Raw genomic sequence first — 27,207 nt, 5'->3', positions numbered from 1 at the left:
ATATGAGGGCCATTTTTTTTTTTCCAGTTGTTCTATATTTTCCTTTGTATTTTTTTTGTGAGGAAGATCAGCCCTGAGCTAACATCTGATGCCAGTCCTCCCAACCGCCTTTTTTTTTTTTTGCTGAGGAAGATTGGCCCTGGGCTAACATCTGTGCCCATCTTCCTCTACTTTATATGGGACGCTGCCATAGCACGGCTTGACAAGCGATGTGTTGGTGTGTGCCCAAGATCTGAACCTGTGAGCCCCAGGCTGCTGCAGCAGAGCGCGCGCACTTAACTGCCAAGCCACCGGGCCGGCTCCTTCCCTTATATTTTTGACTGCCATTTTTGTTTGGTGGTTTTCTGTGACGATTTTCTCTTTATTTATGATTTGTGTCTCTGCTCAGATTTTTTGTTTAGTGGTTACCATGAGGTTTGTATAAAAGGTCTCATAGATGAGATAGTCCATTTTCTGATAGCCTCTTATCTCCATTAGCCTGAGCAGGTTCCATCCCTTTTCTCTTCCCCTTCTGAGTTATTGTCATCACAATTTTTTCTTTTTTTGTGTTGTGAGTTTGTGACTAAATTGAAGTGTTTATAGTTACTTTTGATGCTTTCCTTCCTTTATTTTTTATGTTTAAGTATTTGCTAACCTGTTCTGATAGAGAGCTGCAATTTTCTGATTTTGCCTGTCTATTTATCTCCTTGCTCAAAGCTTTGTAAACCTTTGCCTTTTTGTTTCAGGTATGACGGCTTCCTTCATCATTTCTTGTAAGGGAGTTACTAGTGGCAATGACCTACTTCAGCTTTTGTTTATCTCAGAAAGCTTTTATTTCTCCATTGAAGGATAGTTTCATTGGATAGAGTATTCTTTGCTGAAAGTTTTTGTCTTGTGGTATTTTGAATATATCATTCCAGTGTCTCCTAGCCTGTAAGGTTTCTACTGAGAAATCTGCTTAAGGCCAGATAGAGGTTCCTTTGTAGGTTATTTTCTTCTGCCTTGCTGCCATTAGTATTTTTTCTTTGTCATTGCCTTTTGCCAATTTTACTATTATATGCCTTGGAGAAGGTCTTTTTACGTTGGTGTAATTAGGAGTTCTCTTGGCTTCATATGCTTGTAAGTCCAGTTCCTTCCCAAGATTTGGAAAGTTCTCAGCTATTATTTCTTTGAACAAGCTCTCTGCTCCTTTCTCTCTCTGGAATACCTAGAATCCTTATGTTGCTTTTCCTAATTGAGTTGGATAGTTCTCAAAGAATTTCTTCATTTTTTAAAAATCTTAGTTCTTTTTCTTCCTCCACCTGACACATTTCTAGATTTCTGTCCTCTGATTCACTAATTGTCCTTCATAATGTCAGCTCTACTTTTTTACGGTTTCTAGATTATTTTTTATCTCATTGGTTATATTCTGCATATCTAGAATTTCTCTATAGTTTTTTTAAGGGGTTCAGTCTCTTTGATGAAGAATTCCTTCTGCTTATTAATTTTATTCCTGAGCTAATTGAACTGTCTCTCTGAGTTTTCTTTTAACTTGTTGAGTTTCTTTATGACCACTGTTTTAAATTCTCTGTCATTTAGATTATCAATATCTGTAACTTCAGGATTGGTTTCTGGAGACTTATCATTTTCCTTCTGCTCTGAAGTGTTGCTGAATTTTTTTGTAGTGTTTGATGAATGATCCTTTGCCAGTGCATTAGTGGTGATATCATTTGCCAATTCCACCTACCACTGCTGGGGGGAACAGGAGCTGTATTTCTGATCCTGCCCCGTCTGCTGGAAGTTGTGTGGGTGGCTGCCCTGCGTTTGCAGGGACTGTCCACAGCTGCTCGGCAGGTTGCTCTCATGGGTGCAGGGCCTTTGTGCTCAGCAGGCGGATTGTGCAGGTGTGGGGCAGCCCTATGCTTGTGAGTAGTTTGGCTGAGCCACTGACCTTGGTGGGCGGGGAACCTTTGTGGGGGCTGAGCTTCCGCCACTTGGTGGGGAGCATTCCCAAGGGTAAGTCTGCCACGGCATGGGTGGGTGCTCCCGCAGGCCTGGCTACCCCTCAAAAGGCATTCGCGTGTGCCGGGCTGCCCCTGCCTCCTCTCGCAGTCACTTCCAGCTGCTGTGTGAGGCTGTGAGACCTGACTTGCTGCTGCTCACCTAGTTCCACGGCTTCCTACCAATCCAGTCTACCCACCTTCAGATGTCTAGCTGCGTGGATCCCTCAGGCGTCCTGTTGTGCTGTGTTTGAATCCTCTGTTGGTTATTGAATGTCCATTTAGTTGTAACTTAAGGGGGAAGAGACAAAGGGAACAGTTCACTCTGCCATGATGCTGACATCACTCTGCCTGAAAATTGTTAGTGAGATAGTTTACATTCTTTTTTGCTGTTTTAAGTCTTAGCAATATGGAGTATATTTTACATTTGCAACACATTTCAGTTGCCCAATAGAGACTCGTGGCTGGAGGCTACTGGACTGGACTGTGCAGCTGTAGAGGTTTGCTAGGTAACCTTTTTTATTTCAAAAGTGTTCCAGTTATCTATCGCTGTGAATGAACCACCCCAAAACTTAGTAGTTTAAGCAACAATGGTTTATTATTTCTCATGAGTCTCACTCACCCAGCTTGTACTCACAAGATTGATGATTATTGCCTGAATCACTTATTACCATGATAGTTGTGGTATTTTCTAATTACATGATTCCTTCGACATTTATTAGTTGGAATTCTATGGTAAAGAAGAACTTTTTCTTCTCCCTCATTTAGTCATCTATTATGTAGCAGCACAAACTCATAGACTCTTGTTTTACTCAGTAGGTTATAATCCATAATTTATTTGAACATTCAAGTTGTCTGACCAATGGTCATTATATGTATAATGGTCAGACAACTTGGACATTCGAATAAATAAAAGACTGCATTTTTTTTGCAGATTTCACATATTACCCTTGCCACTATGTATGCATAGCCTACCTATTATCAACATCACTCACCAGCATGGTGCATTTTTTTTTTTTCCCAAAGATGAACCAACATTGACACATCACAATCACACAACATAATCACACCATAGTCATCATAAGAACTGGACTTACACATTATAATCATGTTCATAGTTTACCTTAGGGGATTCACTGTTGGTATTGTACACTCTATGTGGTTTTGACAAATGTATAATGACATGTATCCATCATTATAACATCATACAGAGTATTTTTCACTGCTGTAAAAAATCATCTTTGCTCTGCTTATTCGTCTCTCCCTGCCACCTTTCAGCAACCACTGATCTATTTTTTGTCTCCATAGTTTTGCCTTTTCCAGAATGTCATTTAGTCGGAATCATACAGTATGTAGCCTTTTTAGATTGGCTTCTTTCACTTAGTAATATGCATTTAAGGTTCCCACATGTCTTTTCATGGCTTGATAGCTCATTTCTTTTTAGTGCTGAATAAAATTCCATTGTCTGGATGTACCACAATTTATCTATTCACCTACTGAAGGACATCTTGGTTGCTTCTAAGTTTTGGCAATTATGAATAAAGCTGCTGTAAACATCCGTGTATAGATTTTTGTATGGACATAAGTTTTCAGCTCTTTTGAGTAAATACCTAAGAGCATGACTGCTAGATTGTATGGTAGGAGTGTGTTTAGTTTTATAAGAAACTGCCCAACTCTCTTCCAAAGTAGCTGTTGCCCGTTGCCTTCCACCAGCAGTGAAGGAGAGTTCCTGTTGTTCCACATCCTGGCCAGCAGTTGATATTGTCAGTATTTTGGATTTTAGCCATTCTAATAGGTGTATTATTAGGTGTAGCAGTATCTCATTGTTGTTTTAATTTGCATTTCCCTATGATGTGGAGCATCTTTTTATATACTTATTTGCCATCTGTGTATCTTCTTTGGTGAGGTGTCTGTTAATTGCCTTGGCCTATTTTTTAATCAAGTTGTTTGTTTTCTTATTGTTGAGTTTTAAGAATTCTTTGTATATTTTATATTACAGTCCTTTATCAGATGTGGCTTTTGCAAATATTTCCTCCCATTATGTGGCTTTTCTTCTCATTCTCTTGACGTTGTCTTTTGCAGAACAGAAGTTTTTTTTTTGTGTGTGTGTGTGTGTGTGAGGAAGATCAGCCCAGAGCTAACATCTGTCGCCAGTCTTCCTCTTTTTGCTTGAGGAAGATTGACCCTGAGCTAACATCCGTGTCAATCTTTCTCTATTTTGTGTACAGGACGCCACCACAGCATGGCTTGATAAGTGGTATATAGGTCTGTGCCAGGGGTTCTGAACCCATGAACCCCCAGTCGCCGAAGTGGAGCGTGGGAACTTAACCACTACACCACCAGGCCAGCCCTCAGAAGTTTTTAATTTTAATGAAGTCTAGCTTATCAATTACTTCTTTCATGGGTTGTGTCTTCAGTGTTGTATCTAAAAAGGCATCACTATACCCAGGGTCACCTAGGTTTTCTCCTGTGTTATCTTCTACAAGTTTTATAGGTTTGTGTTTTACATTTAGGTGTATGATCCATTTTGAGTTAATTTTTGTGAAGGATGTAAGATCTGTGTCTAGATTCATTTTTTTGCATGTGGATGTCCAGTTCCAGCACCATTTGTTGAAGAGACTATCTTTGCTCCATTGTATTTCATTTACTCCTTTGTCAAAGATCATTTGAACGTATTTATGGGGGTCTATTTCTGGGCTCTCTTGTCTGTTCCATTGATCTATTTGTCTGTTCTTTTGCACGTACCACACTGACTTGATCCCTGTAGCTTTATAGTAAGCCTTGAAGTCGGGTAGCATTATTCCTCAAACTCTGTTCTCCTTCAATATTGTGTTGGCTCTTCTGGGTCTTTTGCTTCTCTAAACTTTAAAATCAGTTTGTTGATTTTCACAAAATAACTTGCCGGGATTTTGATTAGGATCACCTTGAATCTACATGTCAAATTGAGAAGAACTGATGTCATGGTAATATTGAGTTTCCCTATTCATGAACTTTTTTGTTTTTTGTGAGGAAGATCAGCCCTGAGCTAATATCCTTGCTAATCCTCCTCTTTTTGCTGAGGAAGACTGGCTGTGAGCTAACATCTATTGCCAATCCTCTTCCTTTTTTTTTTTCCCCAAAGCCCCAGTAGGTAGTTGTATGTCATAGTTGCACATCCTTCTAGTTGCTGTATGTGGGATGCGGCCTCAGCATGGCCGGAGAAGCAGTGCGTCGGTACGCGCCTGGGGTTCCGAACCCGGGCTGCCAGTAGCGGAGCGCGCGCACTTAACCGCTAAGCCACGGGGCCGGCCCGCTATTCATGAACTTTGAATATCTCTCCATTTCTTTAGTTCCCCTTTGATTTCATTTATCAGAATTTTATAGTTTTCCTCATATAGATCTTGTACACATTTCGTTAGATTTATATCTCAGTATTTAGTTTTTTGACTGCTAATGTAAATGGTGTTGTTTCTAATTTCAACTTCCACTTGTTCATTTTTGGTGTATAGTTATCATAATATTTTTAATTGAGAAAACTCTCTCTATGAGGGCTGAGGTACATGTTATGATCAGAGCAAATTCTGCTATATGTAGGATATTCTCAATTCTAATTTTTTTCCATATTAACTGTTTAAATGTTTCAGCTCAAATATTGTACAGGGTCTGTCTTTTTGCCTGCAGAGTGCAGTGCTTCTCTTCAACAAATATGTTTACAACACAAAACTCGTCAAGTAAATTGTTTCTATTCATGGTTCTTTTGAGTGTTTCCCTAGGTTTAGTTGTTGCAACAACACAGGGCTTCTCAATTTCACTTCAGTTCAGTGTAGAATATGTATATCCTATTAAAAATAAGAACTTAATGAACAGAAGTTTGTTTCCACAAATTGAGATATTTCTAAAACACGATTACAAAATTTCCAAGTTAAATCTTGTGCAAATTAAACCCATCATGTTAATATTTTGCTAAACCAAAAAGGATCCAGGACAAATGCTAAATCTGGATGCTGAGATAACGGCATAGCCTGAGACAGTCCTGGCGAGGGCTCACCCTGTGTAAAGGGCCTTTCATGATCTGGTCCAGCCTCACTTCTACTGCCTGCTCCCCGCCTGTGGTCTTGTCTCACCCAGCTCTTTTCGTTGGTAGACTCATGTTGACCTCCACTCCACAATTACTTGCATCCTCATTTTATGAGTGAAAAAACAGCCTGGAGAATCAGGTAACTTGTTCAAGGATGGGAGTAGTACGTGGCTGATTTGGGATGGAACCAATGTGGTCTGATTCCAGAGGCCACTTGCTTGACCCCTGCTTCGCACTGTGCTGTGCTCTGGTGCCTGTCTGCTCCCATGGGATGGACACATGTGGCCTCCGGGAGGAGAGGGGCTGTGTCTGGCTTGTTCATTGTGGTACCCTTTATAAATATTTCTTAAATGAATGAAGGAACTGAGGGCCTGTCACCACCTCTGAATCCATGTCACTTAAATGGGAACTTTGGATAAGTACTCTTATTTTTAATTTGAAACATTTTTTCCCTTGAAATAAATAGATTTCATGAGAAATTAGTGTGAGATGAATTAGCAGTTCTATATTTAGAAACTTTACATGAAAGAAAGTCTGCATCACTCTAATAATAATGAGTCAGTTATGAGTCCCAGCTCAGCCCTGCCATGACTAATGCCTTCCTTTGTTCCCTTTATCATGGAGGTATGAGAACATGAGAATAAACCTCAGGCTCCTTCTGTACACTGTATGATGTGTCCCTCAGACCTGCATAACCTTGAAACAGCAACAAGAGCAGCAGCAACGTTGACAACAAAAATGATACTGGAAAAGAGAAGCAGAGCTTAACTAATTTTTGGGGGGTTCACCTGTTGTTAGCCATCTAAGTCTGGTCCAGTTTTCCTTAATTCTTTGGCATAAGGATATGTAACAATGTCTCAGGTGTACTGGGCTTTAAGAAAATTGTTTTGGTTTGACCAAATAAGTTTGTGATTATGTAAGTCTCTGGTTCCCTCTACATCTGACAGAGTATTAAGAGAGTCTTATGAGTTTTGTAGTATGTCATTATATTCAAATTATGACTCTGTTTTCTTCCCTGTTCTCCTTTTAGGCTCTTTCAAGACACTTACTCTTCCATCAGTAAGTATCCATTTAAAAAATTTAGTTTCAGAAATATACATTGCATCAGTGAAATAAATAAATATTTTATTGACTTTTATATCAATTTACATTTCTTGTGAGTTTGGCTTGAGTTCAGTCCCACCTTCGGATTATTTAAGAATAGTATTACTTCAGGGAGATTGGTTGTTAGCCTCTTCAAACAGAGGCGACGTTTCCTCTTGTAAAATGGAGAACTTCACTGAGGGGAGTGCGGGAACCTGCGCTGGCTTGGTCCTGCTCCTGCCTTCCTGAGCCTGATGGCCGTGAGTGTGGAGTTAATATTCCCTGCCTCAGTTTCCTTCTCCTTGAAGAGGGCAGAGCCGTGCTGAGCTGTATGGGAGCCTGAGGCAAAGGAAACATCAGTGATACTGATCCCGTCTTTGTTTAAAATTTTGTGTTTTTTTTTTGGTGCATTTAATTTAATTTTTTGCATTAGTTTTGCTATTTTTAAAATATTTAAAAAATTATTTATCTTGATTACCAAGATTTTTGGCGCTCCCTTAAATTTTGCACTGGAGGCGAGTGCCTCACTCACCTCACCTTGTCCTGGTCCTGGAAAAGGGGAAAACACGCTGTTTCTCTTTCACAGGGGCACCTGGAGGCAAAATGAGGTGAGAAAGTGCTGTAAAATTAACTATAAAAGTGGGAAGGGCGTATTATTTTGTTGAGAGAATCATAAAACTGGCTAGTAAATGTTGTTTGTGAACTAATCCTGTTTCCCATGGCTTTGATTAGGAAGTCTGTACTTTTATTCCTGTGTTCTGTTTTGGAGCTTCACACGTTTAGTGTACAATAGAGTCGACCGCAGCATCCAACAAGAGATGTGATCTGATAGACTCTCGTGAGAGTCGCTGACCGATGACTTGGACACGACATGATGCATACTTATGTAGGATCTGTGTTACCTGACGGGCCAGGTTCCCCATTACCTCGTGAAGGTTACTTGTCAAGCACATTCAGAAACCACATTCATTTTGGGGGAATATAGTCCTTTATAAAAATTACTTATGGAATATTACTATACTTAGGAAATATAGTCCTTTATAAAAATTACTTATGTTCTGTACCTATTGTGTTTCTTACCTATTATGTTTGTATTTTCCTTACTAAGAAGTATAGTGCTGCTAACATTAGAAAGTGGGGGAAAAAGGTAGGAGCAGACAGATGTGGAGGAAAAAACCCAATCATACTGACAATAAAACATTAGATTGCTTTAATGTAACTAAAACTTTAGATGCTGGCAGTAGTGCCTGTGTGCATAACTCTGTTGAGAGAGTATTCCAATGAGAAGATTAAAATAAATCCTCTATGATATAATGTCCTAGAGCAGAAGAGGGTGAGGTTTAAGTTCAGGAATCACAGCTTAAAGCACAATAAGCCTCTGGTTTCCTCAAAGAAGTCTGCAGTTGCACAGGCTGGAAGGGTAGACAAGCCGAGAGGAGAGGGCATGTAGTGGGACAGGCACCTGGGCTTATTCCAGCGATGCTGGCGTGGACTGTCCTCGTCTGAACTGTCATGAGCTGGAAATTTGGCTCCTATTATTCTTTTAAGTCCTAATTATATGAAATACTAACTCCAACATCCTGTATTTTTCTTTAATATTATGCCATTTCTATTGTATGTAGATATAGCAAGTGTTTATTGAAAGCTTTACTAGAGATTATATTTGGGACTATATCCCTTTTTAGTAAAACAAAATTTTAAAGACTTAGTCATAAAATGTCTGGGAAAATTTCTTAGTGCTTGGCAAAAATAGAAAGTTCTGTATTTTTATGAGTTTTCAATTAAAATAGACCAGACTTTCAAAGTGCGCTTACATCCTGCGTTTGTAAATGTAATACTTTAAATTATTTTCTAAGGTCCTTGTAAATTTTTGCTATAAAATATGAATATTTTGACTGCATTAAAACAAATGTGTTTTTAATATCTGATTAGTTCATTGTTTGTACTTTTGATACACTAAAATCAGCCTTCAATAAGAAGTAAATAAAAAACGTAATTGATGCTTAATATAAAGATTATTATTATTATTTTTTTTGTGAGGCGATCAGCCCTGAGCTAACATCTGCCAATCCTCCTCTTTTTTTGCTGAGGAAGACTGGCTGTGGGCTGACATCCGTGCCCATCTTCCTGCACTTTATATGGGACACCGCCACAGCATGGCTTGCCAAGCAGTGCGTCGGTGCGCGCCCGGGATCCGAACCGGCGAACACCAGGCCGCCACAGCGGAGCGCGCACACTTAATCGCTTGCGCCACCGGGCCGGCCCCTAAAGATTATTTTTTGTACAAAATATACTAGAAAAAATTTTTTATTTTCTTTGTAAATAAATCGAACTTGAGGGAGTAGTTTTTAAAATTACAAATGTTTTTAAAGTTTATTTTAAGTATAATTTCTAATATATTTTTAGTAGAAACCATCATTTTAAATTTCTCAATTTTATTTTGAAAATTATTTGAAATTTCCATTACTTTTTGTAATTGGAGTTATTAATGAATAAAGTACATGAATACTATTGCATTGTCTCAGTTTCCTTAAGGCAATAGATCTTTCAGAGAAGGTGGAATGGCTTTAGACAGCTGAGGTTAGAACAAGAAACCCATTTATTGTCCACGAAGGGCCTTTCCGAGCAGGCGTTCCTTGTGAAGCCTGGGCAGATAGCTGTCATCTACTTAGAGAGTTTGTGTGTATATGTGCACAAAATAGACTTAGCATCAGACTGAGAATCAGCCATGCTCAGATGCTGGATGGATATTTTGTTGATCAAAGCCCGCCAGTATTGTACCCTCCCAGACTCTTGTCCTGCTGCCAGACTGGCTCCAATTGTGGCAACTACATCTTTCTCCAGCCCTGTGCCTTCAGCGTGACACGTAAGAGTCCAAAATCTCTGTGGGTTAAGTAATCGGTTCTGTATAAGAGATATGGAAGTTTCTTATCAGGGAACCTCTTTATTACTGATTATGGGAACCGTTTTCAGTAATTGTGGCCCTGAGAAGGCAGATGGCAATGTACCAGCAGAGATTCAGGAGATTTTGTAACTTTCTGAAGTCCTCTTCACTGTGGGAAGCAGGTTACAGCCTGTTCCAGGTCTGGCACGGAGAGAAATTTGCATAAAGATTGCTTAAAATCCACAGTACTTCCTCCAATTGCGTTCTCATTATGTCCCTCTGCTGTTAACAATGGAGGGCCAAGGTCCATCCTGACCCCGAGAGTCCAGGGTGACACCCCAGGCCATTTGCTGACACCCCATGATTCGTAGAGGTACCCCAGGACTGCTGATAATGCCCAGTCCACACTGTCTACTCTGACTGTCCAGCACGGGGTCAGCCCTGAGGCTTTGACGACACAAATCGCCTAAGTTTGACAGGTGGGGAGGCAAGGTTTCTAACAGGGGAAAGTTGAAAAAACAAATTAGTTAGGGACGCTGAAATGACAGGAAGATAGTCTGCTCCCCTTGAGGCAGTGTCCCACCCTGAAGGAGGGTGGAGGAGGGACAGGGTCGCTGTGCTGGACACATCTGTGTTAACTCTGAGTCTCTAACTCTTTGGCCACACCTCACTATTACTAGGCCTGTTCAGTGTCACTCCTCTGCCTCATGGATTTGACATAAGTCCTCAATCTCCTTTCTGTTCTGGGGCCTCTGTGCCACTAAAAATGACCAAACTATATCCACATCATGAAGAGCAATCTCATCAAATATCATATTCGTAAACATGAAATATTTATAAATCTCTGCCATATATAAACATAACTTCCTGCCATGTATATTTTCCTGCTTATAGTATTAAGGAATCTGTTTAAAAGAATCTGAAGACTGAAGTCTCACTTGAGAAAATAGAATATAAGAATGCAAGTTCCACACTGGACCCTCAGCCCCACGGGCTGCACGTCTTTGGTTCACGTTGTATCCCAAGCACTTAGAACAACCTGGAGGTAGAAGGTGCTCAATAAAAAATATCTATTTATTGAAGAAAAGCAAAAATTGGCACTAGAGGTCATTTGAAGGTGATGGTACTGATTGTTTTTCCTAATATGTTATTATGCAATTTTCAAATACACAAAAAAATTGAAAGAATTTCATAGTGAACACTGCTATAACCACCACTTGGAATTTATCAACATTTTACCATACTTGCTGTCACATTGCTATCCATCTACCCATCTCTTCGTCAATTAATTCTTGTTATTTTTAAAATGCATTTCCAAGTAAGTTGCAGACATCAGTACTTTTCTCCCTAAATATTTCCTGCTGACCATTTTATTGGTGGTTTATTACATTTCCTTCATATTCTTATCCATATTGCTAGCTTTATCGTGGCTGCTATTACTGGAAAATCCCCTCTGAACTTTCTGTGGACAAACCTTATTTGCAAAAAGGAGTCAGAATAGTTTCAGACAGGTTTATTAATCTGAAAATGAACTAAAAGTCGGTTGTACTAGTTATTGATTGTTGTGTAACGTGTTATCCTCAAACCTTGGTGTAATACAGCAGTAAGCTTTTATTGCTTCTCACGGTACCTGTGGGTCAGCAATTTGGGAACCACACAGTCGGGAGTTCTGATTTGGGGTCTTATGAGGACGCAGTACGGATGTCAGCCAGAGCTGCAGTCCTCTGAAGGCTTCACTAGGGCTCGGGGTCCTTTGTGAGGTGGTTCATTCACGTGGCTGGCAAGTTGGTGGTGGGTGTGGTGGGAGGTCTCAGTTCCTCCCGATGTGGGCTTCTCCACAGGCCTCCTGAGTGACGTCGTCCCGTGGCAGCTGGCTTCCCCTAGAGAGGAATCCAAAGAGAGAACCAGCCAGAAACCTTCCTTTTTACAATGCAGCCTCGTTCTATTCTTGAGAAGCAAGTCACTAAGTCTGGGGAATTAGGCTCTATCTTTTGGGTCCCTTTTGAAGGGAGGAGGGTCAGAGAATTTTTGGATGTATTTTAAAACCACCACACGAAGTCTCTTAAGAGTAATATAGCTCATCTTAGGTTTGAATCTCAGCTAGTGACCTGGCACAACTTCCTTAGCGCCTCCAAGCCCCAGTTTCCTTGTTTGTAAAATGATGTTGGTAAGAGCACCCCCTGAAGGGTCGTGTGGGGTAAAATGGCACAGTGCACGTAGACTGCTGAGGAAGGCCTCTCTATTGATGCAAGAAGGCAAGATTTCTGTTTATAATAGAAATAGTACAAGTAGCAGTGCCATCCTCTTTACCAGGGCTGTGACAGGTGATGAGCAAGATGCGGGGAGAGAGTGCATCGTAGGAAAGAGCTTGAGAGAGCAGAGCAGGAAAGCCAGTCTCACACAAACGTGCCTTTCTCCCAGTGGCTGCCCCAGGGGGCCGGGTGTGGAAGATGACGTCAAAGGGAGCTGGGCCTTCTGACCCCTGACTCCTGTCAGGAAGAGGGACTTGCACTTGGAGTAGGCAGTGAGGAGGTGCCTGCTGCCGAGGGAGCTGAGGGGTGTGCATCCGGCGTCCTGGGAACCCTGCGATTTAATCTGAGAGTGACCCACAGCATGTTAAAACGGAAAACAAATTGTTTAACTTCGGTGCCTTGGAGGAGCAAATTTTTCAGCAATTATTTTTGATAATACTATGTATTTAAATTTTCTATTCTAACTTAAAATTAAAGACTTTTTTGAGGTCAAATAATGAGACCTTTATGTCTGATCTCTTGTTTTTCCAGCTACCTCTGAACAGTGCGGATGAGATTTATGAGCTACGTGTAACTGGACGTGCCCAGGATGAGATTTTATTCTCTAATAGCACACGCTTATCATTTGAGACTAAGAGAATGACTGTCTTCATTCAAACGGACAAGTCCCTATACAAGCCAAAGCAAGACGTGAAGTTTCGTGTAGTTACACTCTTCTCAGATTTTAAACCGTACAAAACCTCTTCAAACATTCGAATTAAGGTGAGTGCCAGATAGAAGGGAAAGGAGGCGTCCAAGCCCCTTACTGGAGCTCCCTGCAAGCTCTGCTCACGTTGCTGTGCTGGAGTGTCTCGGGATTCACTGTGGTAGGCCTCCCTCGCAGCGTGGGGTCCTCCCTGAAGAAGGGGAGGTGCTGGAGCGGTGGGTTGAGAGCTCAGGCCCCAGAGTTGGCCTTTGTGGGTTCAGTCCTGGCTTCTTCATGGACTAGTTCATTTGTCAAGCACGTGTTGAACTTCTGTGTTCCAGGTACTAGGATAGGGCAGTACACAGAACAGATTAAGTCATTGCTCATGTTGAGCTTATATTTCAGTGGATAGTGGGGAGACAGACAATAAACAAACACACAAATATGTATATAAAGGGCTTGGGGAGTGTGTGTGTGTGAGACAGAGAGAGAGGGAGTATTTGTGTTTGCTATTTTCTGGAGGGTTGTTAGGGAAGGCCTATTTGAGCAGAGACCTAAAGGAAATAAAAGAATGAGCCCATACAAACAGAGGGGACAGCATGTGCAAAGGCCCCGAGGTGGGAGCTTGTTAGGTGCATTGGGGGAACAACAAGCTGGCAGTGCACTGGAGCCCAGGAAGTGAGGGGACAAGTGAGAAGAGGTCAGATACAGGTGAGTTGGAGGAGGCGACATATAGGGTCTTCTTGGCCATGATACGGACTTTGGATTTTACTCTGAGTGAAATGAAAATTCACTGGAGAATTCTGAGGAGAGGCATGATGTGATTTAACATCTTTAAAGAATCACTGTCTGCTCTAAGAAGAATAGAGGCTAGCTGTGGGACCTTGAGGAAATTAATTAACCTCTCTGAGCCTCAGTTTCCTTATTTGTAAACTGCGTAATAATAATCATACCTCACGGAGGTTTTTCTGAGGATTAAGTGAGATAATTGCAGTCAGGTGTCTAGAGCCGTGCCTGGCGCACAGCACATGCTCACTGAGCATTAGCTGTCGTTCTTGCAGGAGTTCCTCTGGCAGGGTCGTTCGGCCTCCGCTGCGTGCACACTCGGGCTGGCAGGCTGAGTGCTTTCTTGTGAGAACGAAGGTGAAGACGGCTGCGATGTGGCTGGCCCCGGTTTCTGCATTTAAGCTGAGGAGAATACTAGATGTTTGATCGTGACATGGAAATAGGGCGGCCACCTCATCCCAGTTTGCCTGGGACTCTTTTGATTTTAGACTGCAAGTCGCTGGCCCTGGGAACCCCCAGTCCTGAGACATCAGTTACCCCAGATGTTCTGATGAAGAACACGGAACGGAAGGCAAGCTCAGGCTCTTTAGTGCAGTGTCTTCCTGTTCTCCTTAGTTTCTTTGTTATAAATTAAGCCAACAAACGGAGTCCAGCAGACAGACACGTCTGCCTGTGACTTCAGGCCCAGACGCGCTGCAGCGCACACAGCAGCAGCGGCTGCCAGCGCACAGCTCTTGCGCTGAGCTAGTGGCTCTTCAGAGAGTGCGGTTTTGTGAGTTTCTAACCTTGCTGTTTCTTGGGATGTGTGTGAAGCAGGTTGACATAGTGAGTAGCATTTCTCAATTCTTGTAACTCTGCGGGCAGGGTTTTAGGGACTCCCTTCACACCGTCCTTCATCATTTATCCACATGTGCTGAGAGCTTACTGCATGCCAGAAGCGACGTGTCAGATGGAGGGTCTAGTAGTAGATGTCTACCAGCCTGTGGCTGTTTACCTGCCGTCTGCCTCCTTCCTCGTCAGGTGAACGAAGGTAGTGCTGGGTAGACGGCGTGTTCTAGGCGTTAACCCGGAACTGACCCTGCTGATTTGGGCAGCTGGTCTGTGCATTTTTTTAATTTGCCTCTCTGTAATTCTGCTTTAGTATCTGTCTTTGAAACCTGTGATTTATAGATCCCTTGGGCTGTTCTCTCCAGTTTTGGACTTGACATGCCACATCTGCCACTTCTCAGAAGTGCTGAGAGCCCTTCCTCTGCTACCTCTGGTCCTGAGGGATACCAGTCGCCTGGCCAATGTGTGGCCCTCTTGGCCAGGGGAGAGGAGTTTAGACTGAAGTTCCACCTGGAACCTGAAGTGTTTGGGAGCAGGGAATAGGGGGTGGCTGCGTTCCGCTCTCTGTGTCTGGGCAGCGAGGCTAGGACGTGAGCTCAGGTGCAGCTGCCTCCTGCCTCATGACTTGCGGAGGTCAGGTCAGGTCGGAGCACTGACGCAAATACCCACGGCGCTGTATTCCTCCACCTGAAGACACCAGACTGTGATGTTTCCTGCATCTTTCAGTGTGGAGTAGTTGCTTTCTTGGCAAAACTTCCCAGAAAAAAGTGGGATTTAGTGAAACAAGAGCTCCTACCGTGGACACTTGTACTTCCCAGCACAGCACCACCTGCAGGCTAATGTGGAGAAGTGCATCTGAGAGCTGAGAGGCCAACTTTTTGGGACTGGTCTTGCCCAGCCAAGAATGACTGCAGGACGTAGCTAAAATATTGACTGTCACACCATATTCAGGGATGTTCAGTGTCTTTTTGGGGGAGCATTGGGTAGTATTCCTTTTGCCTGCCTCAAAAACATGCCCTACCTCTGCTCTAATTCTGGCCTCCTCCAGCCCGTCTGGAGGAAATAAGTGCTGGCAGCTAGCACGGCAGCCGCTACCCTGACTTTTCTTCTTGGTACAGGTGAATGACCTTGTGTGGGAACAAGTATTGTTGGCTTGGGCATATATCCTGTGATTGTGCCCTTGACACTTTGGCCTGGGGCCATGGTGACAAACCCAGAACCTCAGCCCTGGCCAGGTGAGAGGGCCACCTTCTGTAAGTGATCTGACTCCTCTGATTTTCCATGCTGGACAGATACCTTCTGCGTAGTTCAGGACTCCAGGGGTGGCAGAAACACTCCTTGCAGACAAGTTCTCCAGCTGGGGCAGTCTGTGCTGAGGCACCTGGTGCACTCCAGAGCCATCTGGAGGTGACCTGGAGGGCACAAGGGCCCACATGTCCAGCGTCTCTGGCACGTGGCTCTTCTGGCTACGACAAGGGCACTTGTTTGCATTGTATGTGGCTGTCCTGTATGCGTCCCACTGGCAGATGACCATGTGCACATGTGGGGCTCTGCTGTGATGCCACCATGCATGGCCCATTCAAATCCTGATGTGCTCTGTGAAGCCTTCTAGTGTTTCTGCATTCTCTGTGTCTTCCTTGTTGGTGACAGGCCTAGGGCCAAGACAGGCTTGGGAAACCAGAGGACGTCATCTTGTTCATTCCCAGCCTTCCCGATCTTCCAGCTGCAAAGTCATCAAAGCCTTCGGTTCGGACTTCCTTTGTGTGCAGGGCCATGGCAGCACCTGGGAGAAATGTGCATCCTCATCAGAACCACACACCAGCAGAGTATGAGCATTCCTTTCCCTACATTTTAAATAACACTGGGAATTATTGTTATTATTTTTTATTTTTCTCAATATGACAGAAGAAAAGTGGTATTTCATTGTTTTCCTTTGCATTCCTTTAATTATTAGATAGCGTATATTTATTAGGTGTTTGTACTTCTTCCTTTGTTTTGATTCTTTAACCTCTGTAGCCCTCCCACGCATCCTGCTGTGGCAGGCGCAGTGGAGCCCACTGCTGGTTACAGCCCCTGTCCCAGGAGTTTGCCAAGGACAGCGACCTGCTTGGTTTTGACTGGCTTTTGGTCTTTGGTATGAACAGTTAGTTTCTGGCTTACTAGACTACCCACTACTCAGTTCTCAGCGTTGTACTTACCTTTGACTCATTCTCTCCCACTTGGTAAGAGAGGTTTCTTCTCATTTCTAATAACTGGGCTAACCCACTACCTCTAGTAAAAGGATAAAGAACAAGACTAAGGGAAATATTTGATCCCCACTCTCAGGAGTTCACAATCTAGTTGGGAACAAAACCCCCCATATAACTCATGAGTGTCTTATACAGTAACATGTCTTCAGGAGTGGTAAACTGAGGTGTGTTAGGGCCTCTCCAGGAAGGGGTCACTTCTGCCTGCTGGAGGCATATTTGGAAGGCCAGAAGTGGGAGCTTATCTTCCCTGTTGGACCAAGAAGGGAGGGCATTCTGTGCAGCAATTCCAGAGGCTAGATGGCTTTTGGGGTGAATTGCAAATAAATCTGTTGGAGGAAGGTGAACTTAGAAATGTGGATGGAGTCAGATTACTAAGCAGGCAAGAGGAGTGTAGGCAAAGGAGTGTAGACCTCATTCTGCAGGCAAACAAAAGTGATCGTTACCTAGTGGTCTAGGATAATGATCATAGCCAGTGTTTATTCACTGCATGTTCTATGCCAGGGACTGTGCCAAGCATTTCAGCCACTTGGCCTCAGTCCCAGATGGATAACACTGTTGGCAGTGGGGAAGATGTACTGGAGGGGCAAGACCAGAGGACGGAGAGGAGTTGCAATAGTTAGAAAATAGGACATTGTGTGGACGTGAGAAAACAGGATGTGAGGATGGAAAGAAGGAGGCCAATTAAAAAGATACTAAAGAGACAGAATTGACAGAGCTGACAACGTGAGAGGAACCTGGGGTGACTGCTAGGTTGGCTTGGATGAACGTTTCGTGAAGGGATCGTTGTCTGGGAGAGTACAGGAAGACTGAAGTGTTTTTCGTCGCCTTGCTTTAACATCTCTATGATTCACTTTTTTTCCTTTTTTAATTGAGGTTATACTGGTTTATAACATTATATAAATTTCAAGTGTACATCATTATATTTTGACTTGTGTATAGACTACATGGGTTTCACCACCAAAAGTCTAGTTTCATCTGTCATGGTACACATGTTCCCCTTTACCCTTTTTGCCCTTCCCCACCCCCTTCCCCTCTGGTAATCACCAATCTGTTCTCTGTAATACACTTTTTTTTTGCTGAGGAAGATTCGTCCTGAGCTAACATCTGTGCCCATCTTCCTCCATTTTGTATGTGGGATGCTGCCACAGCATGGCCACTGATGAGTGGTGTAGGTCTGTGCCTGAGATCTAAACCCAAGCTGCCGAAGCAGAGCGTGCCAAACTTAACCACTAGGCCATGGGGCTGGCCTCCTCATACACTTTTGTTGAATTAAAAGAGACATGGGTTTGAACCCTGGATTGCATCACGTATTGGTGCTGTAACATTGACCATGCCAGTTACTTACAGTTGAGTGCTTACCTAACTTCTCTCAGCATCAGTTTTCTCAACTGTAACGTGAGGAAATCCTCCCCTGAAGGAGAGTTGTAATGACTGAATGATGTATGAGTTGTAATGATAAGGCAGAGTGCCTGACACTAGTGGGCCTTTAACACTTTAATAATAATGGGGCCTGTTATCTCTACAGTGCAATTTTCTTTTAACAATAACAACACAGGTTTGCTGATGTACATGTTGTAGTGTTTTCCATGTAGAAGGAAATATGGTACCAAAAATTAAAAGGTGGAACAGAATAAAGATATTCTCAGGAGAAGCTGAGAAAAGAAGAAATTTATATTTGTCTTCTTTAGTAGTCTAGAGCTGACATTTTCCCAACACTGTCTCTGTGCCGTGTTCTGGATGTGCCTGGGAATGCTGCGGGGCGTCACTCATAACAGATAGGACACACGTGCACGTGGGCGGTCTTTGCAGAGTTAATGTGTGTGGTTTCATTGCAGGACCCCAAGTCAAATCTGATCCAGCAGTGGTTGTCAGAACGAAGTGATCTGGGAGTTGTTTCCAAAACTTTTCAATTATCTTCCCATCCAGTACTTGGTGACTGGTCCATTCAAGTTCAAGTGGATGTGAGTATAAATACCTTTTTAAGGGGAATGTTAAAAGGATTTAAATAGGTCAGATGGGGAAATATCTCCAAAGTCATTTATTCAATCAACAGAAAAACATGAGTCTGAGCATCTAGACAAATTAAGTGGTTTATTTTTAATTTACTATGTTTATCTATGGGTTAACATACATTATAACATATTCGAGTTTTAATCATTGCTGTTTTTTTCTATAATATAATGTTTGAAGGTTAAAACACTTCACATTTTAGTATAAAACTGGTTAAATGATGTTTATTTTACTTATTTATTGCGTACATTGAGTATTTTAAAACTAAGAAATGAGTACATAGCTATTATTTGGCAAACTTTTATGTCTCAGAATAATGACTCCTGATGAGATTGGAGTAACCGACGTTATCTTTGTTCCCCCTGCTCCCTTTGTTTGCTCCTTGCTCCTGAGCTCTGAGACCTGACAGCGCAGGGCGTTGAAGTGCCCCGTTGGTCTGCCTCAGGTTTCTCCTGTGCAGCACTGTGAGCTTTGAAGATTCACTGAATATTTTCCCAGTTTTTCTGTGAAATTTATTAAAATATATATAAATTCACAAATAAGAGCTTTAAAAAAGATTCTGTCAGAGCAGGGCTTCTCACTGTTGACATTTCGGACAAAAATCCGATGTCGTGGCTGCTGTCTTGTGTGTTGTAGGATGTGTAGCAGCCTCTCTGGCCTCTGCCCACTGGATGCCAGGAGCAGCTCTCCTTCCCTCCAAGTTGTGACAATCAAAAATGTCTGTCCCTTCGCCTGCCCGGTGGCGTAGCAGTTAAGGGTGCATGCTCCACTTTGGCAGCCCGGGGTTCACAGGTTCGAATCCCGCGCACGGATCTATGCACCGCTTATCAAGTCATGCTGTACTTGACTTACATACAAAATAGAGGAAGATAGGCCCAGATGTTAGCTCAGGGACAGTCTTCCTTACTAAAAAAAAAAAGTCTGTCCCCTGGGGGAAAATAACCTCTTCCCTCCGTTGAGAACTGCTTTATTAAGGAGGAATAATCATTCATTAGCATAAGACCTGAGGTAAGATAGAAGTACCAAGCACTTAATAAATTAAAAAGAAATTTTTCCTTTAGTTAGTATTTTCTGGGACCACATCCTAAAATCAGAGCTAGTCCCCCTCAGTCAGTACACGTCTTTTGAGCATCTGCATAAAGATGAAGAGCATGCTAGTCTCAGAGAGAGGTTGTGCTACAGAGGGGGAGACAGATAGGAAATGAGAAAGGGTGGAGGCATGTACAAGGAGTTATGGAAGCCTGGAGCAGGAGGTGATGAACTCTGGGAAAGCCAGACTTTTGGGCTTCTAGAGAAGGAGGGGAGAGTAGATGTTCCTGAGACTTAGGAGAAGAAGGGTTTGTGTAGAGCAGGGAGAAGGGAAGACACCTGCGCGTGTCTGGGGACTTGGGAGAAGTTTAGGGTTACTGGAGCATGTGGAGAGTGATTGAGCTGAAGATTAGGAAGCATATTGTGAGCTTTGAGGAGTTAAGATTTTATTCTCAGTTCCCACTTTTTGATTTCATTATAAATTCTCCAGGAATCAGTTGTTTATTTGTCCGTCTGTCTGTCTGTCCATTCATCCATCCATCCGTCCTCCATCAAGTATGTGTTGAGGGCCTATAGTGCTGTGATGGATACAAGGAAGCTCAATGTCGTCTCTGTCTTCAGAGACCATTGTTGTGGTGACATGAATAATATGACAAAAGTTATATGACACAAGGGTGACTGAAAAACCCAAGGCAGTGCAATAGCAGAGGAATCGTATGGCGTTGAGTCAGTGAGGCCCATCAGGTGCCTCCAAGGATGGAGTCTCACTCACACCACCTTGGGATAGAGAGGGTTTACTGTAAGGATGAGTGCCGATGCTTTGGGGCCAGATGCTCCTTCTGTCTCTCGTAGTCTGCTCCACTCTCCTCTCACTCTTCTCTAACCTGTAAGGTATTCTCTAGTCCAAATCTGAACTGGCACATTGGCTCAGCTAAATAACCATCGTCCTCAGAGCCCCACCAGCAAGCCTCTGCGTGGGTGGCTGGCAGCCTATGGATGGGTCATTGGGTCAGGTGTCTATCGTTGGTCCATTCAGAGGCCACCTCTGCACAATGACCAGGCAGGGCAGTCCCAGCTAGTGGCAGCCTCCAAGAAACTAATGTGTTCTATGATTGGTATAGAGAATAAATACCAGAGGAGAGAGGAGAATAGAATAGTGGAGAAAGACTGTGGAAGATGTAGATGTGAGATTGTAGGATTTCTCATGTAGTGGTTTGTGAACTTGATCTGTCGTATTGCTTTGATAGGAAAAAAAAGATAATGCTCTTAAGGAAATTTAGGTGCTTAAAAAATTAAAAGTCTTCATAAGATCTGGCCCTTGCCCACCTCTTTAGCCTTGTAAAGTGCCACCCTTACCCTTGAACTCTATGCTTTAAACATATTATATCCTTTAAGTTTCTTAAACTCACCAGTCTGCCTTATCCTGGAGCCTTCTCATGCTGTTCCCTCTGCGTGGAGTGCTGTTTTTCTCCTGTTATTCTGGCTACTTGCCTTGATCCTTCCGGCATTGTCTAAAATAGCCCAGCCCCCTGTGACATTCGCGTAGCACTCTGTGCTCTTGGTTCATCCCTGTCATTTTTTTTTTTTTTGTGGGGAGATCAGCCCTGTGCTAACATCTGCCAATCCTCCTCTTTTTTTGCTGAGGAAGACTGGCCCTGGGCTCACATCCGTGCCCATCTTCCTCCACTTTATATGGGTCGCCGCCACAGCGTGGCTTGCCAAGCAGCGCATCGGTGCGCGCCTGGGATCCGAACCTGCGAACCCTGGGCCACCACAGCGGAGTGTGTGCACTTAACCGCTTGCGCCACCAGGCCGGCCCCCATCCGCGTCATTTTTAATTGGTGGAACCTAGCAGATTCTAGTCTTTATAAGGGCTTGCTCACCCCTGTGTCCCTGGGACCCAGCAAGTGCTTGCATAGAGGTGCAAGTCAGTATTTATTAAATGTATGTATGAGAGCTACATAAGAGTCATTTGTCTATATGAACTAAATATAATTTCCCCCTTTTCCATGTTCTATAAACATCTTTATCCTTTTGAAGACAAGTATATTGATCAGGTACTTATTATTGGTGGTATGTCCCCCCCCCAGCTTTATTGAGGTATAGTTGACAAATAAAATTGTAAGATATTTAAAGTGTCCAACGTGATGATTTGGTGTACGTTTACACCACGAGAGGATTCCCCCAGGTGATGTAATGTCAAGGCACACAGCTAAGGAAAAAGAGACCCCTTTAATTAAAAAAAAAAAAAAAAAAAAAAAAAAAGAGTCCTTCAAGGGCCACCAGGGGTCAGTATAATCAAAGGAATATAAGAAACACACGTGGACCCAGCCTTGGTCTCTGGTTTTATCTTTCCTTTTCTCCTGCACAGCATTCAAGGAGTGTATATTGTTTATTATTGAACTCCTTTTCTTTTAGCAGGGAATAATGACTATGGAGGAAATATACTTATTATTTAAATAGTTCACCATTATAGACCATATTTTTATTTTCCCAATGCAGTGACCATTCTTACTATAAATCTCAGGGAAGGGAAAATATTTAGTTTCAGGAGAGTGTTTTGAAATCCCATTTTGTTTCTAGAAAAAATATGGAATTATCCTTGTATTACTACTGAAGGACAATGTGTTAAAAACTATAGGCCTTATCAGAGCTTTGATTTGTAGTGACTGTGTAGACAAGCAGAGTGGCATTTTTTCATCACCCTTTCCCCTGGGTCAGGAGAAGGACCTGGCAGGTAAAGCACATGTGGTGGGCTGCTTGGCATGTCTACAGCTGAACCGTTTTCAGTTATAGAATGAGAGTCATTTATTGTACTGTTAACCTTTCTGGATTACTTAAATTGCTTTTGAGCTTGAAGTATTGCTTTTCACCTTCAGGATTTTTTATGACAAGTAATTATTTTGATTTAGGAAAATTTCTAGGCTTTTATTCTTATTTTTTACCTGCTTTATTGTGCAGTTTATGATGGTGGAGCCTAGTAAGTTCCTGAATCTTCATAGATTTAGGTAGTTTTTACAATGGTAGTTTAATTAAATTGCAAAGCAACTCGATTATTATTATTTTTAAGTCCTCTTAAAATTAGTGAAATTTAGTAAGAAGACTGACTTTCTGTGTGCTACTTATGCATACACATAATCTATACACTTGTGCTGAATGTGAGCAGTTCTTTGCTGCTTTCAGGATTGTACTTCTTCCTTTGAGAAGAATCACCATCCCTTCTACCTCTCCCAACCCTTCCCCATCATTTCTCACTTGCCTCCCTGGAGCACCAAGCCCTCCCCTCAGAGGGAAGAGCTTTATTTTAGTTGTGACACTTCTCCATAGACATGTGTTTTACAGGGCTGTTGGACATCAGGTACGTTATAGGTCAGACGGGGAAATGTGCTCCAATTTGATAATCATCTTACAAATATACCTTGGCAAGATAATTTGTTTTAAAAGTTAGACATTGCTTGTATTTTCATTTTTTTGCAGTATTTCTCTAGGTGCCTTATCTCTATGTATCTGTGTCTTGATTGGCATCCTTGGCTCTCCCAAAAATTTACAAGTTTTTTTTCAATTCTTTTATTGTGGTAAAATATACATAACATGAAATTTACTGTCTTAAGTATTTTTAAGTGTACAGTTCAGTGGTATTAAATATACTCACATTGTTGTGCAACCATCACCACTGTCTATCTCCAGAATTCTTCATCTGCAACTCATACCCATTAAACACTCACTCTCCATTCCTTCCTCTCCCCAGCCCCTGGCAGCCACCATTCGACTTTCTCTCTCTATGAATTTCACTATGCCAGGTACCTTATGTAAATGGAATCGTACAGTATTTGTTTTTCTGTGACTGGCTTATTTCACTGAGCATAATGTCCTCAAGATTTATCCATGTTGTAGCATGTGTCAGAGTTTCTTTCCTTTTTAAGGCTGAATAATGTTCCATTGTATGTGTTTACCAGATTTAGTTGCAAATGTTCTTGCATTTATGATTTTAATGTTGTATTCCAGTTTACTAGAAGGCAATTTTAGAGGTTCTTTAAAAGAATGTTGGTGTTTGAATACCCGGCTCCTGAGAGCCAGGAGGGTTCTAGCCACACCAGCTCTTTCCCTGTGGGCAGTCCGCGGCCCAGAGTTCCAGACCTCTGGGTGACCCAAGTGTGCTCGTGTTCCTCTGAGAATCCGAAGGAAGGGTGGAGTCACTGAGAGAGTCCTGCTACGTGATAACTGCACCCCTGTTTCCTCTTTCCTCAGTGGCAAATGGAAACCTGCCTTCCCTTCCAGAGTGGCATGTGCAGCTGAGTTTACCACCTGAGGCTCTAGTTGTTAGAACCTACCCGTCGTTCTCAAACATCTGTATTTCTAAGAATCAACTGATGGGGAGCTTGTTCAAGATGCACAGTCCAGGCCCTACCCCTAGATTGCAAGTCAGTATTGCTGGTATGGGATCTAAGAACTTGCATTTTAAAAGGCACTCTAGGAAATTCTGTTTGTTTTCCAGACCGCATTTTGAGAAGTGCTGCTATGTGCCCACAGCCAGGCATCTTTAGTTTCTGTCTGTTCCACTGAGAGGCTGTGCTGGGTACTGGAAAAGGTGTGGAACCGGGGGCGGACTCTGACTTGTTCTTTGAACTCCCTAGTGGGGAGACTCAGCTGCTTACTTACCTCTCCAGGTGACAGCTCCGTGGAGCTCCCTGGCACCCTCGACTTAACAAGATCAGATTTTTTGGGACAGTCTCTGTTTTTACAGCAGCTTCTCTGGTGATTCAGGTGCATAGCCAGCATGGGGACCACCAAACTAAATAATCTTGTGGTCTCTGCTAGCTGCAGCTGGCTGCAGTTTCTCAGCCTTGTCTCACCCTGAAGCCAGTGTTGGGGTGGGGACAAGAAAGAGAAGGAGAGAACTCAGTAGCTCTGAGGCTTGCAGTCTCTCTTGGAGTCCCACATAACATACTGTGGGTGTCACTGACGCTGTGATTCAGAAGCAGTCTGCTTTGAATTGTTCGTTTGTTCATACAGTTGCATCTACTTTCTCTTGAGTTACTTGTTGTGGAAAGGCTAGGGAAGGGTTGCCAGCACCTCACTGCTTTTTATAGCCTTCCAGAACGCTCCTTACCTTTCTGGCGTTGCTGCCCAGCTGTTGCCTGGGTTGCTTTGCTTTGCTGTCAGGCTTTGTCTGGAGCGTTTGTTGTTTGCAGGAGAGCACACCTCTGTGTGCACAGTCCCTGTCCTTGAAGCACTCTACAAGCAGCGTCTGGTAACCCCCTGGCTTGTGATGACAGCTTAACAGAAAGTGTGGAGGTAACTGTGACAGGTCAGAAAACAGTGGCATCCTCTCTGGAATGTGAATGTGGCTTCCAAAATACTTTTGCTGGCCTCTGCTTAAAAGAAGACTGCTTTTTTGGGGAAAGACCTCAAGTTCTTAGTCCCATGTGCGGTGAACAAGGGAGGGAGGAGTCGGTTTTAGGATTGTATCTTTCAGCCCACCAGCTGGCAGAGGTCGGGCCGCCACCCTCCGCTCCTCTGTGGCCTGATGCGCACCTGCACTGCAGCACTTATTGGTCAGTGTCAGGTGGCTTCCCTTTTGTTTTTGTTGTGGTAAGATATACATAACGTAAAATTTACCATTTTAACCATTTTTGAGTGTATAGTTCAGTGGTATCAAGTACATTCATGTTGTGCAACCATCACCACCATCAATTTCCAGAATTTGTTTCATCTTTCCAAACTGTGATCAGTGTAGTTTTTAAAAATATGACTGCCTTACTAATTAGACTGTGAGTTCCTCAAAGACAGGAGTTCTCTTTTATTGATTTTCGTATTTGTTCTGTCTAATATAGTATCTGATCTGTTGTAGGAATCATTCATGCTAGTGGGATGGAAGATGGCATGAGCAGGGTGAAGGAATGGTTCCTCCAGACTCTCGCTGTTGGTTATCATCCTTTGTGATGGCCCACTCTTCTGTATGGCACTGCAACTTAGCAGAACTATGTTCATGTATTTTCACTTTGACAATAATATATATAGTTGCTGTATTTGTTGCGCCTGTGAGCCAGTGGAAAACAGGCCTTTTGGATTAATGTTCTAGAGTTTCTGATTTTGAAAATTAAAAAAGATTTCAGCTAAGAACTGAATATCCTAGTCTCTTAAAATTCATAGTGCACTCAGAATCTTTGTGCCACATCATTCCTTTGACTTGACTGAGTCGCTTAATCTGCTATTGTCAGTCCTTCAGAAGTGTGCATTTTAGTTTCTGGACCCCGAGCTAATTTTTGTGAGGAGTTCCTTGTCTTGTTCCTACCCTCCAGAAGCTACCCTAGCAGTTCCCTTCCTTTCAAGTGTCTCTTACCTACTCCTCTCTTCAGGTACATCTTTTTGGCATCAGTCAGAAAACTTTGGGATCAGACTTGAGCACGTCCTAATCGTCAGAGAAGTGGAGGGTCTGAGGAGACCGTCAGCACGTATTAGAGGGTTTTGGTGCTGGAGAGGGTCTTACAGGTTGTCCAGATCTGTCTCCTCATTTGATGGAAGAAGAATCTGAGAGAAGTGACATGACCTGGTGAGGCTCACACAGTCTTATGGTAGGGTCAGTCTAGAAGCTAGATTTCCTGATACTTTCAGCTCTGTGACATTAAGACATTTAATATGTGCAGCAATTGCTGTTTCAACATGGTCACTTTTGTGGTTGAATTTAGATGTCCGCAGGGCTTGCTGTACTCATTGGTGGAGAAGATGCCCACCTCCATTACATGATTTGAGGGTGCCATGTGGACCACTCCCTCACACATGAGGTCATTTTCAAAGTGTCTCAGATTCTGACTAAACAGCGGTGGCTTGGGTTGAGGATTTGAGTCCAGGAGACACATGTTACAGCATATAGGTTACCTGGTAGGGGAAATATGCTAATATCCACTAATATTTATTAAGGATTAGCTTGCTGTCACCTAGCAGACTGTTTAATCTTGTGATATGAACTATAAGAAGATTAATTTTTAAAAGAACTTCTTATTTTGAAAGTAGATTCACAGAAAGTTGTGAGGATAGGACTGAGAGGTCCTGTGTACTTTTTTTTTTTGTGAGGAAGATCAGCCCTGAGCTAACGTCCATGCTAATCCTCCTCTTTTTGCTGAGGAAGACTGACTCTGAGCTAACATCTATTGCCAATCCTCCTCCTTTTTTTCCCCAAAGCCCCAGCAGATAGTTGTATGTCATAGTTGCACATCCTTCTAGTTGCTGTATGTGGGACGCCGCCTCAGGATGGCTGGAGAAGCGGTGCGTTGGTGCGTGCCCGGGATCTGACCCCCGGGCCACCAGTAGCGGAGCGCGCACACTTAACCTCTAAGCCACGGGGCTGGTCCCCTGTGTACTCTTTACATAGTGTACTCGATGGTT

General features: G+C 42.9%; 1 protein-coding gene across 1 annotated transcript in view; it reads left to right on the top strand.

Annotated features, from left to right (window-relative positions):
• The window catches only part of CD109 (CD109 molecule), a 139,812-nt gene that overhangs the window by 18,756 nt on the left and 93,849 nt on the right, over positions 1-27,207 (top strand). Inside the window, exons 3-5 of the mRNA XM_058566767.1 lie at positions 7,046-7,074; positions 12,766-12,996; positions 18,618-18,743. Of these exons, the coding sequence (XP_058422750.1) occupies positions 7,046-7,074; positions 12,766-12,996; positions 18,618-18,743 (386 nt within the window). The remainder of the gene's footprint in view (positions 1-7,045; positions 7,075-12,765; positions 12,997-18,617; positions 18,744-27,207) is intronic.

This window comes from Diceros bicornis, chromosome 23 (assembly GCF_020826845.1).
Source record: "Diceros bicornis minor isolate mBicDic1 chromosome 23, mDicBic1.mat.cur, whole genome shotgun sequence".
NCBI lineage: Eukaryota > Metazoa > Chordata > Mammalia > Perissodactyla > Rhinocerotidae > Diceros > Diceros bicornis.
This window is presented reverse-complemented; position numbering and strand designations above follow the sequence as displayed.